Source organism: Thalassophryne amazonica, chromosome 9, assembly GCF_902500255.1.
Source record: "Thalassophryne amazonica chromosome 9, fThaAma1.1, whole genome shotgun sequence".
Lineage (NCBI taxonomy): Eukaryota > Metazoa > Chordata > Actinopteri > Batrachoidiformes > Batrachoididae > Thalassophryne > Thalassophryne amazonica.
In genome coordinates, this window is record NC_047111.1 from 83,295,224 (window position 1) to 83,310,690 (window position 15,467).

At 41.0% G+C, this 15,467-nt stretch overlaps 1 protein-coding gene across 2 annotated transcripts in view; it reads left to right on the forward strand.

Moving 5' to 3' along the window:
- The window catches only part of c2cd2l (c2cd2 like), a 152,565-nt gene that overhangs the window by 135,172 nt on the left and 1,926 nt on the right, over window positions 1–15,467 (forward strand). Inside the window, exons 11-13 of one of the 2 annotated variants that reach the window (XM_034178579.1) lie at window positions 3,061–3,159; window positions 4,494–4,630; window positions 10,077–10,290. In XM_034178579.1, coding sequence (XP_034034470.1) covers window positions 3,061–3,159; window positions 4,494–4,630; window positions 10,077–10,290 — 450 coding nt within the window. The remainder of the gene's footprint in view (window positions 1–3,060; window positions 3,160–4,493; window positions 4,631–10,076; window positions 10,291–15,467) is intronic. The other variant, XM_034178580.1, reaches the window with a different exon arrangement.

Here is a 15,467-nt window from a genome sequence, read left to right on the forward strand (position 1 = left end):
TTATATCCACTTTGAAGGATTACGTTAAAACTACTTCACGGATTCTCACCAAATTTGCACCACAGATAGATATTAGGGCATGGAAGGCTCCACTGAAATTTGGAGGGGATCTGGATCTGTATCAAGATTTCCCTTTATATAGGCTTTGAAGGATTACTTCAAAACTACTTCACGGATTCTCACCAAATTTGGACCACAGATAGATGTTAGGGCATTGAAGACTCGACTGAATTTTGGAGGTGATCCAGATCTGGATTGCCGAACGTCAGAAATCTGTGATTGCCCTTATTTTATTAATATTTTTCAGATAACACACTTGTTTGTTGAACTTGAAAAGCAGAACTATTATCATCATCATCAATAGCACCATCATAGTCATCATATCCTTAATCACAATCACCATCATCATAACCTTCTTAATCTGAAGGTTTTGATGAGTTTTCTTGTTGCTCATTGGTTCAAATGCTTCATGAAAATTCAGTAAGGTGTATCTTATATGTGACATAAATATACACTCTTGATTATTGGTTCATCCTGTTTCAATATTGCTCTCAGAATCAGAGGCAACATTTATCACTTATACCTTTTGAATTACATTTTAATTTCCTCTTCTAAAATTTGGTCTGCATCACCAGGCCAGATAGAGCAGTTAAAGCTCCCTCAGCACGCTGAGGAATATAATCCTTAGAATTTGTACCATCACCAAACGGTGCAGACTATTCATAATCCAGTATTTAACTGCTTTAGAAACCGACACTTAAACAAAGCTGATCTGACACAGCTAGTGTTTAATTTTTATTTAACAATAATATTATATCATGAAGAGCTCTCACTGACTCCTCTGTAATGAAAATGAAGCACTGCTTTGTAACAGTCAGACTCTGCTAATACCTGCTTCAGATACCGAGCTGTGAATCAGTTTCTGCTGTAGTGGACGGATTTGACGGAGAGCGATTATAAGTTGACGGAAATCAATCTGTAAACTTAGCTCTTGCACCCATAAGTCTTATATGTGCTGTCTTTTTCTTTTTAATCTGTGGCGTATGCTTGCCATTATTGTCGGCCAATGCTGTTCACAAGTCTCGAACCTCGAATCCAAGTTGAGTCTCAAGTCTTTGAGGTCGAGTCATAAGTCATGTCTGAAGTCACTGTTCACTCTGTGCAACTAAAGTGCAACTTGAGGCCAAGTCTCAAACTCTCATCCCCATGTCTGATTTATACCATATGTTTTCTTCAAAGCAGTTTGAGGGGAAATTAATTTTTTCATATGACACAATTGCCAGAGGAGAGTGAAGCACTCAGAGGCTCGATTGCTGACAAAGGTTCACTATGTCTAAGGGAGTAAAATGTGAACTACAGTGCATCTGGAAAGTATTCACAGCACTTCATTTTTTCCACATTTTATGTTACAGCCTTATTCCAAAATGGATGAAATTCATTTTTCCCCTCAAAATTCTACACGCAACACCCCATAAAAACAATGTGAAAAAATGTATTAAAAATAAAAACTTTAGAAATCACATGTACATAAATATTCACAACAGTTGCCATGAAGCTCAAAATTGAGCTCAGGTGCATCCTGTTTCCACTGATCATCCTTGAGATGTTTTTGCAGCTTAACTGGACTCCACCTGGAGTAAATTCACTTGAATGGACATGATTTGGAAAGACACACACCTGTCTACATGTAAGGTCCCACAGTTGACGGTGCATGTCAGAACACAAACCAAGCATGAAGTCAAAGGAATTGTCTGTAGACCTCTGAGACAGGATTGTCTTGAGGCACAAATCTGGGGAAGGATACAGAAACATTTCTGCTGCTTTGAAGGGTCCAATCAGCACAGCGGCCTCCATCATCCATAAATGGAAGGAGTTCAGATCCACCAAGACTCTCGCTAGAGCTGGCCACCCGTCTAAACTGAGCGATCAGGGGAAGAAGGGCATTAGTCAGGGAGGTGACCAAGAACCCAATGGTCACTCTGTCAGAGCTCCAGCATTGCTCTGTGGAGAGAGGAGAACCTTCCAGAAGGACAACCATCTCTACAGCAATCCACTAATCAGGCCTGTATGGTAGAATGGCCAGGCAGAACCCACTCCATAGTAAAAGGCACATGATAACCCACCTGGAGTTTGCAGAAAGGCACCTGAAGGACTCTCAGACCATGACAAACAAAATTCTCTGGTCTGATGAAACAGATTGAACTCTTTGGTGTGACTGCCAGGCATCATGTTTGGAGGAAACCAGGCACCATCCCTACAGTGAAGCATGGTGGTAGCAGCATCATGCTGTGGGGATGTTTTTCAGCAGCAGGAACTGCTAGTCAGAATTGAGGGACAGATGAATGCAGCAATGTACAGAGACATCCCGGATGAAAACCTGCTCTAGAGCACTCTTGACCTACCTCAGACTGGGGCGACTGTTCATCTTTCAGCAGGACAATGACCCTAAGCGCACGGCCAAGATATCAAAGAGTGGCTTCAGCACAACTCTGTGAATGTCCTTGAGTGGCCCAGCCAGAGCCCAGACCTGAATCCAATTGAACATCTCTGGAGAGATCTGAAAATAGCTGTGGACCAATGCTGCCCATGATGGAGCTTGAGAGGTGCTGCAAATACGAATGGACAAAACTGCCCAAAGATAGGTGTGTCAAGGTTGTGGCATCATATTCAAGAAGGCTTGAGGCTGTAGTTGCTGCCAAAGGTGTATCAACAAAGTATTGAGCAGAAGTTGTGAATATTTACAGTATGTAGATGTGATTTCTTAGTTTTTTATTTTTAATAAATTAGCAACAGTTAAAAACTTTTCTCATGTTGTCATTATGGGGTGTTGTGCTTAGAATTTTGAGGGAAAAAATGAATTTACTAAATTTTGGAATAAGGCTGTAACAGAACAAAATGTGGAAAAAGTGAAGCACTGTGAATACTTTCCAGATGCACTGTAGCCCTGTAAACAACTACAATACATTCAGATAAATGTGCAATAAAAAGTAGGCAATGGAACAGTTGCATCAATAATGTAAAAGTGGTCAAAATGACAGTGATATTTATGGTTGCTTCTAGGTGATTCGCCCTTGTGTTCACCATCCAAAGTGGAGGTGACTGAGAAAACACCCAGAATCCTCTCTGATATCACAGGAAGCAGCAGTCCCAATCCTTGCCGTAAGTTGCAGACTGAAATGCCGGAGAACTTATTTTGCGTAACATGCAAAACAGGACAAGCAGCATGCAGCTGTGTAACATGAGACAATAGGAATGCACTTTGCACTGTTTAGCAGGTATTGGGTTTTTTTTTTATATAAATGATATTGAAAGTTTATCTACATTTGCTGGAGTTTTCATAATGATTGGGTGTTTTCAAATCACTTCTTAATACCACAATTATGTCCAATTATTGTTGTTTACAGACAAGATACAGCTCTAACATTTACATTTTACAACCTCTGGCGCAAAGACTGTTTTACCTGTGTTAGTTGGTTGGTTGGTTTAGTACCTCTGCCAGCCAACAGAGGACGGCAGAGGTAATGTGAGTACTGTTTTTTTTTTGTTTTTTTTTGGCCTGTGTCCATTAACTCATTTAGGGAAATATACTTTCCAAGTCTTTCAATAAAACTTTGGAGATATTCTTCAAAGTCTTTAGCATTTTCTTAAAAATGTCTTATCATTTCTTTAAAAAAAAATAAGAAAAAGTAGTATTTCAGCAACTTGTGACTTATCAGTTTTGTAATAGTTTAAACTTTTTCAGAGTTATTGCAGACGGCAATTATTCAAGTGGTGAACAACCTTCTGTTGTCAGTAAAGGTTCTCAGTCATCCAGGTTGATGATATCTAGAAGTTTACTCTTGTTGCCTGAAGGAGCGTCACCATTGTGCATATTCATGGGGTGGGTAAACTTTACTTTTATGTATTTAGTGATTTAGTGCTGTAGAAATGAACTGAATACAATTATTGCTTAATTGAAGGTGGGTGCCACATCCAGTGGGGGGCAGACGCATCTATGGAATATTACATAGGCAAAATGAAATTGCTTTTTCAAATGATAAGCTGCATCACAGTTGAACACCGTCTAATGCAGAGGTATCAAACGTATTCTAGAAACGGCCAAGAGGGTGCATATTTTCTTTGCAACCACCCACTCCACCAGGTGATTTCACTCATTAACATCACTTTGAGCAGATGGAATCAGTTAATGAGTGAAATCACCTGGTGGAATGGAATGGGTGGTTGCAAAGAAAACCTGCACCATCTTGGCCCTTTCTGGAATCGGTTTGAGACCTCTGGTCTCATGTTTTCATCCTCATTATGTGCTCTTTTAATTTGGTAAGTTACGAGATGATAACATTTATTGTTTTTGACTTATTGTGTGGCTAGGATGATTCACTCACTCGCACACTTACTTCTTGATGTGCCTCCATGCTTCATATAAACAGTATAAAACTCTTTTTACACACATGCTCATGTTCATGGTGATTTCTATATTTGTTTTTGTTATGCAGAGGGTACAACAGGCCTCTCTAATGGCTTGGACCCTGTTGCAGAGACGGCAATCAGGCAACTGACGGAATCCGCCCACAAAGTAGCACGGAAGACACCGACAAAGAGGAGTACGCTGATTATCTCAGGAGTGACAAAGGTCAGAGGACAGAATTTATCCTTCACTTGGAAAAAAAAAAAAAAAAAAAAAAAAAAAAAAAATATATATATATATATATATATACAGTGAGGAAAATAAGTATTTGAAGTGTTCATACTTCATTTTCCTCACTGTATATTATAATAGCCAAGTGGCCTCTGTGTGCTTGCGTATGTGTTTGCCTTCGATCACGGAGAAACTGGGGAGAAAGGTCGTACAACTGGGGCGAAGGTTCGTACAACTAACATTTTTGGAGTAATTAGCGGTATTAGCTCACAGCAGTGAACAGTGGACATTGTGCTGCAAGCCACCATGGGAATTCGGGGTTTTGGAGTTTTAAATGTGATTGTGGTTTATGTTAGTTTAGCAGTGTTGTTAGTGTTAGTGACTTTTTGTGTTTTTGTAGACGGAACGTTAATAGAACTAATATTTTTGGAGAAACTACAGATATTAGCTAACATTGCTAGTTACATTCTGGACTCACAAGCAATTCCAGCAGGGGGTGGCAAATCACCTTTATATTAAAACCGTGAGTGAGCGAGTGCGTGTGTGTGATTTTATTTAGTAAGTTCAATGTAAGTACATAATATCATTATCAATCAATCAATCAATTTTTTTATATAGCGCCAAATCACAACAAACAGTTGCCCCAAGGCGCTTTATATTGTAAGGCAAGGCCATACAATAATTCTGTAAAACCCCAACGGTCAAAACGACCCCCTGTGAGCAAGCACTTGGCTACAGTGGGAAGGAAAAACTCCCTTTTAACAGGAAGAAACCTCCAGCAGAACCAGGCTCAGGGAGGGGCAGTCTTCTGCTGGGACTGTTTGGGGCTGAGGGAGAGAACCAGGAAAAAGACATGCTGTGGAGGGGAGCAGAGATCGATCACTAATGATTAAATGCAGAGTGGTGCATACAGAGCAAAAAGAGAAAGAAACAGTGCATCATGGGAACCCCCCAGCAGTCTATAGCAGCATAACTAAGGGATGGTTCAGGGTCACCTGATCCAGCCCTAACTATAAGCTTTAGCAAAAAGGAAAGTTTTAAGCTTAATCTTAAAAGTAGAGAGGGTATCTGTCTCCCTGATCTGAATTGGGACCTGGTTCCACAGGAGAGGAGCCTGAAAGCTGAAGGCTCTGCCTCCCATTCTACTCTTACAAACCCTAGGAACTACAAGTAAGCCTGCAGTCTGAGAGCGAAGCGCTCTATTGGGGTGATATGGTACTACGAGGTCCCTAAGATAAGATGGGACCTGATTATTCAAAACCTTATAAGTAAGAAGAAGAATTTTAAATTCTATTCTAGAATTAACAGGAAGCCAATGAAGAGAGGCCAATATGGGTGAGATATGCTCTCTCCTTCTAGACCCCGTCAGTACTCTAGCTGCAGCATTTTGAATTAACTGAAGGCTTTTTAGGGAACTTTTAGGACAACCTGATAATAATGAATTACAATAGTCCAGCCTAGAGGAAATAAATGCATGAATTAGTTTTTCAGCATCACTCTGAGACAAGACCTTTCTGATTTTAGAGATATTGCGTAAATGCAAAAAAGCAGTCCTACATATTTGTTTAATATGCGCTTTGAATGACATATCCTGATCAAAAATGACTCCAAGATTTCTCACAGTATTACTAGAGGTCAGGGTAATGCCATCCAGAGTAAGGATCTGGTTAGACACCATGTTTCTAAGATTTGTGGGGCCAAGTACAATAACTTCAGTTTTATCTGAGTTTAAAAGCAGGAAATTAGAGGTCATCCATGTCTTTATGTCTGTAAGACAATCCTGCAGTTTAGCTAATTGGTGTGTGTCCTCTGGCTTCATGGATAGATAAAGCTGGGTATCATCTGCGTAACAATGAAAATTTAAGCAATACCGTCTAATAATACTGCCTAAGGGAAGCATGTATAAAGTGAATAAAATTGGTCCTAGCACAGAACCTTGTGGAACTCCATAATTAACTTTAGTCTGTGAAGAAGATTCCCCATTTACATGAACAAATTGTAGTCTATTAGACAAATATGATTCAAACCACCGCAGCGCAGTGCCTTTAATACCTATGGCATGCTCTAATCTCTGTAATAAAATTTTATGGTCAACAGTATCAAAAGCAGCACTGAGGTCTAACAGAACAAGCACAGAGATGAGTCCACTGTCCGAGGCCATAAGAAGATCATTTGTAACCTTCACTAATGCTGTTTCTGTACTATGATGAATTCTAAAACCTGACTGAAACTCTTCAAATAGACCATTCCTCTGCAGATGATCAGTTAGCTGTTTTACAACTACCCTTTCAAGAATTTTTGAGAGAAAAGGAAGGTTGGAGATTGGCCTATAATTAGCTAAGAAAGCTGGGTCAAGTGATGGCTTTTTAAGTAATGGTTTAATTACTGCCACCTTAAAAGCCTGTGGTACATAGCCAACTAACAAAGATAGATTGATCATATTTAAGATCGAAGCATTAAATAATGGTAGGGCTTCCTTGAGCAGCCTGGTAGGAATGGGGTCTAATAAACATGTTGATGGTTTGGATGAAGTAACTAATGAAAATAACTCAGACAGAACAATCTGAGAGAAAGAGTCTAACCAAATACCGGCATCACTGAAAGCAGCCAAAGATAACGATACGTCTTTGGGATGGTTATGAGTAATTTTTTCTCTAATAGTTAAAATTTTGTTAGCAAAGAAAGTCATGAAGTTATTACTAGTTAAAGTTAATGGAATACTCAGCTCAATAGAGCTCTGACTCTTTGTCAGCCTGGCTACAGTGCTGAAAAGAAACCTGGGGTTGTTCTTATTTTCTTCAATTAGTGATGAGTAGAAAGATGTCCTAGCTTTACGGAGGGCTTTTTTTATAGAGCAACAGACTCTTTTTCCAGGCTAAGTGAAGATCTTCTAAATTAGTGAGACGCCATTTCCTCTCCAACTTACGGGTTATCTGCTTTAAGCTACGAGTTTGTGAGTTATACCACGGAGTTAGGCACTTCTGATTTAAAGCTCTCTTTTTTAGAGGAGCTACAGCATCCAAAGTTGTCTTCAATGAGGATGTAAAACTATTGACGAGATACTCTATCTCACTTACAGAGTTTAGGTAGCTACTCTGCACTGTGTTGGTATATGGCATTAGAGAACATAAAGAAGGAATCATATCCTTAAACCTAGTTACAGCGCTTTCTGAAAGACTTCTAGTGTAATGAAACTTATTCCCCACTGCTGGGTAGTCCATCAGAGTAAATGTAAATGTTATTAAGAAATGATCAGACAGAAGGGAGTTTTCAGGGAATACTGTTAAGTCTTCAATTTCCATACCATAAGTCAGAACAAGATCTAAGATATGATTGAAGTGGTGGGTGGACTCATTTACTTTTTGAGCAAAGCCAATAGAGTCTAATAATAGATATATAAATATGTTAAAAATATATGGATGACACAAGAAAGTAAAAACGCTTATTTCCATTGTGGACGATTTAAAAATAAAATGACAAAATAGAAGTAATAAGAAAATGTAATAATAATACTGATTATAATACACTAAACAAAAATAGAAATGCAACACTTTTGTTTTTGCTCCCATTTTTCATAACCTGAACTCAAAAGATCTAAAACATTTTCTGTATACACAAAACACCTGTTTCTCTCAAATATTGTTCACAAATCTGTCTAAATCTGTGTTAGGGAACCGTTCTCCTTTGCTGAGATTATCCATGCCACCTCACAGGTGTGCCATATCAAGATGCTGAATAGACAGCGTGATTATTGCACAGGTGTGCCTTAGACTGGCTACAATCGGTACATTTTTTTTTCCATTCAATCTTTCATCAATAATATGAAGTTTGCTTGTGTCGTATGCTGAAAAACAGCCCCACACCATGATGTTCCCATCTCTAATCTTCACTGTTGAGATGGTGTATTTTTGGGTGATATGCAGTGTTATTTGACCTCCAAACATGGTGTGTATTATGGCATCCAAAGAGTTTACTTTTAGTCTCACCTGATCAGAATATTCTCCCAGTATTTCACAGGCTTGTCTAAATGTTGTGCAGCAAACTTTAAAGGAGCTTTAACATGCTTTTTCTTCAGCAGTGGAGTCTTGTGTGGTGAGTCTGCATACAGGCCATGGTGGTTGAGTACATATTGTTTTCTTAGAAACAACTGTACCTGCTAATACAGGTCTTTCTGAAGCTCTCCACAAGTGGTCCTTGGCTCTTGGACAAGTCCTCTGATAATTCTTTTCACTCCTCTGTCAGAAATCTTGTGAGGAGCACCTGGTCATGGAAGATTTATGGTAAAATGATGTTCTTTCCACTTCTGGATTATGGCCCGAATAGTCCTCACTGAAGTTGAGAAATCCATCAGTATGTTTTGCAACAGTAAAGGTACAAAGATCTCAAGAGGCCTCTTTGCTTTTACCCATCATGAGATGTTTCTTCTGTGAGCCCTCAGTAATGAGACACCGCTTTATAGGCCATCAGTTGGAACTGAACCAGCTGATATTAATTTGCACTGACAAGTGGCAGGATTGCTTTCTAATTACTGATATATCTGAGCTGGTGTCTTGGCTGTCCATGCCTCTTTTCACCTCCCTTTCTTCAGGTGTTCAATACTTTTTTTCTTGTGGCATTTCACATTATTGCACATAACTTCATCTATGGACATCTATGGTTTCATTTCTGTGTGTGTGTGTGTGTGTGTGTGTGTGTGTACCTGTGTTGTTACTGACATCTGGTGAAAATCTCATGTTAATAGCACCCTTAGAAATATGAGGAAATACTGAGACAAAATGGTGACATTTATTTTACTCAGTGTGTGTGTGTGTATTTTACACACAACCAGATTAAAAACTGGAAGGCATCTCTGTTGCACAGTGAAAAATATTTATCAAATATAGAGGACTTAAAATTTGGTCTGAATGCCGATAAAGATCTGTCTAAGTCTGCTGAAGTTTAGCTTATTGTCGTTACTCCTCGTTTTATTCTCTAAACATATGAAGAGTAATCCATCAGTTAACAAATCCTACTTTCTGTGAGTGGTACAAGCTAAAATGACAGGCTATATTTAGTACTCCATCACAGCTTTTATGGAACCACGTTATAACACAATGACCTATTCTCTTCTGACCCAATTTGTCTGGAAGCCCACAGAAATTAATTCAGTGCCAGAGGACATAGAAAACAGACACAACGTTCATGAGAGTGGTGATTTATTTATTTATTTATTTATTTTTGTGCAGGGTTGCGTAAAGGCTAAAAATACAAGTACATAATCTTGACTAAAATATATATTGCAATCTTTATCATATTATGAATTGTTTTTATTAAATGTCCTATGTAAAGTATAGTTTCTGTATCTCAAAAAACAAACCACAGCATAATTTTTTTTAACAGGTATTCTACCAGTTCTTCTTACCTGCACATTATTTGACACTTACACTTTAACACTCATCAGGTTCCACTCTCTGAAAATGACTGTGTGTTGTCGAGCGGCTATGCTGCAGCTATGGACGCCGCCATGCACAGCAACCATTATGGAGCAGGACATCACCATGACCAGGATGAGACTACGCCCTCAGACGTGTCGGAGCGTCCATCTGTGGATGATGTGGAATCGGACACTGGCTCCACCGGCGGCCTGGAAACCCGCAGCCTCAAGGACCATAAAGGTGAACTTCTCCTCAGGCTTCCGAAAGTTCTTCTTTGTCTTTTGGCTGTTCCCGTTAGGGGTCGCCACAGCAGATCAATCGTTTCCATCTCACCCTGTCCTCTGTATCTTCCTCTGTCACACCAACCACCTGCATGTCCTCTCTCAGCACATCCATCAATCAATCAATCAATCAACTTTTTTTTTATATAGCGCCAAATCACAACAAACAGTTGCCCCAAGGCGCTTTATATTGTAAGGCAAGGCCATACAACAATCATGAAAAACCCCAACGGTCAAAACGACCCCCTGTGAGCAAGCACTTGGCAACAGTGGGAAGGAAAAACTCCCTCTTAACAGGAAGAAACCTCCAGCAGAACCAGGCTCAGGGAGGGGCAGTCTTCTGCTGAGACTGGTTGGGGCTGAGGGAAAGAACCAGGAAAAAGACATGCTGTGGAGGGGGGCAGAGATCGATCACTAATGATTAAATGCGGAGTGATGCATACAGAGCAAAAAGAGAAAGAAACAGTGCATCATGGGAACCCCCCCACAGTCTACGTCTAAAGCAGCATAACAAAGGGATAGTCCAGGGTCACCCGATCCAGCCCTAACTGTAAGCCTTAGCGAAAAGGAAAGTTTTAAGCCTAATCTTAAAAGTAGAGAGGGTATCTGTCTCCCTGATCTGAATTGGGAGCTGGTTCCACAGGAGAGGAGCCTGAAAGCTGAAGGCTCTGCCTCCCATTCTACTCTTACAAACCCTAGGAACTACAAGTAAGCCTGCAGTCTGAGAGCGAAGCGCTCTATTAGGGTGATATGGTACTACGAGGTCCCTGAGATAAGATGGGACCTGATTATTCAAAACCTTATAAGTAAGAAGAAGAATTTTAAATTCTATTCTAGAATTAACAGGAAGCCAATGAAGAGAGGCCAACACGGGTGAGATATGCTCTCTCTGCTAGTCCCCGTCAGTACTCTAGCTGCAGCATTTTGAATTAACTGAAGGCTTTTTAGGGAACTTTTAGGACAACCTGATAATAAAGAATTACAATAGTCCAGCCTAGAGGAAATAAATGCATGAATTAGTTTTTCAGCATCACTCTGAGACAAGACCTTTCTGATTTTAGAGATATTGCGTAAATGCAAAAAAGCAGTCCTTCATATTTGTTTAATATGCGCTTTGAATGACATATCCTGATCAAAAATGACTCCAAGATTTCTCACAGTATTACTAGAGGTCAGGGAAATGCCATCCAGAGTAAAGATCTGGTTAGACACCATGCTTCTAAGATTTGTGGGGCCAAGTACAATAACTTCAGTTTTATCTGAGTTTAAAAGCAGGAAATTAGAGGTCATCCATGTCTTTATGTCTGTAAGACAATCCTGCAGTTTAGCTAATTGGTGTGTGTCCTCTGGCTTCATGGATAGATAAAGCTGGGTATCATCTGCGTAACAATGAAAATTTAAGCAATACCGTCTAATAATACTGCCTAAGGGAAGCATGTATAAAGTGAATAAAATTGGTCCTAGCACAGAACCTTGTGGAACTCCATAATTAACTTTAGTCTGTGAAGAAGATTCCCCATTTACATGAACAAACTGTAATCTATTAGACAAATATGATTCAAACCACCGCAGCGCAGTGCCTTTAATACCTATGACCTATCCATGAACCTCCTCTTTGGTCTCCCTCTTCTCCTCCTGCCTGGTGGCTCCATCCTCAGCATCCTTCTCCCTATATACCCTGGGTCCCTCCTCTGCACATGTCCAAACCATCTCAATCTCGCCTCTCTGACTTTGTCTCCAAACCGTCCCACCTGAGCTGTCCCTCTGATATGTTCATTCCTAATTTTGTCCATTCTTGTCACTCCCAAAGAGAATCTCAACATCTTCAGCTCTGCCACCTCCAGCTCTGCCTCCTGTCTTTTTGTTAGTGCCACCGTTTCTAAGCCATACAACATAGCTGGTCTCACTACTGTTTTGTAAACTTTCCCCTTCACCCTTGCTGATATTCTTCGGTCACAAATCACTCCTGCCACCTTTCTCCACCCTGCCTGCACTCTCTTCTTCACCTCTCTACCACACTCTCCATTACTTTGAACAGTTGACCCCAAATATTTAAACTCATCTACTTTCACCACTTCTACTCCTTGTAACTGCACTATTCCACTGGGCTCCCTCTCATTCACACACATGTACTCAGTCTTGCTTCTACTGACTTTCATTCCCCTTCTCTCCAAAGCATATCTCCACTTCTCCAGACTAGACTCAACTTGCTCTCTACTCTCACTACAGATCACAATGTCATCTGCAAACATCATAGTCCATGGGGACTCCTGTCTGATCTCATCTGTCAACCTGTCCATCACCACTGCAAACAAGAAAGGACTCAGAGCTGATCTTTGGTGTAATCTCACCTCCACCTTGAATGAGTCTGTCATTCCGACTGCGCATCTCACCGCTGTCACACTATTCTTGTACATGTCCTGCACTACCCTAGCATACTTCTCTGCCACTCCAGACTTCCTCATACAATACCACAACTCTTCTCTTGGCACCCTATCATAAGCTTTTTCTAAGTCCACAAACACACAATGTAACTCTTTCTGTCCTTCTCTGTACTTTTCCAACAGTATTCTCAGACCAAACATTGCATCTGTAGTGCTCTTTCTCGGCATGAAACCATATTGCTGCTCACAGATCTTCACCTGTTTTCTAAGCCTAGCTTCTACTACTCTTTCCCATAACTTCATGCTGTGGCTGATCAGCTTTATGCCTCTGTAGTTACTGCAGCTCTGCACATCACCCTTGTTCTTGAAAATAGGAACCAGCACAATTCGTCTCCACTCCTCAGGCATCCTCTCACTTTCCAAGATTTTATTAAACAATCTGGTTAGAAACTCTACTGCCATTTCTCCTAGACATTTCCATGCCTCCATTGGAATGTCATCTGGACCAACTGCCTTTCCACTCTTCATCCTCTTCATAGCAGCCCTCACTTCTTCCTTGCTAATCTCTTTTACTTCCTGATTTACTCTCACCACATCATCCAGCCTTTTCTCTCGCTCATTTTCTTTATTCGTCAACTCTTCAAAATATTCCCTCCACCTTCTCAGCACACACTCCTCACTTGTCAGCACATTACCATGTGCATCTTTTACCACCCTAACCTGCTGCACATCCTTTCCAGCTCTGTCCCTTTGTCTGGCCAATCGGTACAAGTCCTTTTCTCCTTCCTTATATTCAACTTCTTGTACAGCTCGCAATATGCCTTTTCCTTTGCTTTTGCCTCTTCTCTTCTCGCTTTACGCCGCATCTCCTTGTACTCCTGTCTATTTTCTTCATCTCTCCAACTATCCCAAAACGTTTTCGCCAACCTCTTTCTCCGTATGTTTTCCTGGACCTCTTCATTCCACCACCAAGTCTCCTTGTCTTCCTTCCACTGTCCAGATGTCATACCCAGTACTGCCCTAGCTGTCTCCCTCACCACATCTGCAGTACTTTTCCAGTTGTCCAAAACTGCTTCCCCTCCAACTAGTGCTTCTCTCACCTGCTCGCTAAATTTCACACCACAGTCTTCCTCCTTCAGCTTCCACCATCTGATCCTTTGTTGAGCTCTCACTCTCTTCTTCTTCTTTACCTCTAAAGTCATCCTACAAACAACCATCTTATGCTGTCTAGTGACACTCTCTCCTGCTACCACCTTACAGTCTGTGATTTTTTTTAGCTTGCATCTCCTATAAAGAATGTAGTCCACCTGTGTGCACCTTCCTCCACTCTTATATGTTACCCTGTGCTCCTCCCTTTTCTTAAAGTAGGTATTCACCACAGCCATTTCCATCCTTTTTGCAAAATCAACTACCATCTGTCCTTCCCCATTCCTATCCTTGATACCATATCTACCCATTACTTCCTCATCACCTCTGTTCCCTTCACCAACATGCCCATTGAAGTCTGCTCCTATCACCACTCTTTCATGCTTGGGCACACTCTCCACCACCTCATCTAACACACTCCAGAAATCTTCTTTCTCCTTTCATCTCACAACCTACCTGTGGGGCATATGCACTGATGATATTCATCATCACCCCTTCAATTTCCAACTTCACACTCATCACCCTGTCAGACACTCGCTTAACTTCCAACACACTTTTAACATACTCTTCCTTTAAAATGACCCCAACACCATTTCTCTTCCTGTCCTCACCATGGTACAACAACTTGTACCCACCGCCGATGCTCCTGCTCTCCTCTCCATCATATCAGCCAGCTCTCTCCCTTTACCAGTCATACTACCAACATTCAAAGTCCCCACTCTCATTTCCACCCTTCTAGTTTTCTTCTTCTCCCGCTGTTCGTGGCAACGTTTTCCTCCTCTTCTTTGTCGTCTTCGCCCAGCAGTAGCCCAATTTCCACCGGCACCCTGTTGGGCAATAGCACCGGTGGCGGACGTTGTTAACCCGGGCCGCGACCGATCCGGTATGGGAATTCGATTCTGAGTCTGCATAGTTGGGTTGGCTTGTTTTACGCCGGATGCCCTTCCTGACGCAACCCTCCTCATTTATCCGGGCTTGGGACCGGCACTCAGAATGTACTGGCTGCACACCCCATGTGGCTGAGTTGCACACCCCATGTGGCTGAGTTCTTCCGAAAGTTAGTTGGACCTAAAATAAAACAGGATTTTTTTAATATTTTATAGCTTATTACCCAAGGCCATCAAAATATGGCCATTAGGTATTGCGAAGGCTTTGCGTCCGTCCGTCCATCCATCCATCCGTCTGTCTGTGCTCAGCATACGTTCAGCCCTATTAGTGCCAGGGTCTTCAAATTCACAGGGAACATTCTTGGGACACCTTGGACAAGTTCAAAAATGTCTAACCTTGACCTATTTTAAGAGGTTTTATTTTAAGAGTGTCACATTCCATTTCCTATTTTTATGCTATGAATCTTGCAAATCTGTTGGGTTTTTGGGAAGCGGGGGGGTGACAGCCAATCAGAGTAGAGCAGTACTGTGACGTCACTGACTCGTCTCTCTGTTGCTCCGAAACCGCTTAGAATCTTGCTAAATACTACGTTTATCATGTATTATGTAAAAGCTATGGAGAAATACACACTTCTAAAACTGAAAATGCTGTAACCTGATAACACCTCTGGAGTGATTTACAAGACATCTCGTGACATCATCCTGGTGACGTCACTGAC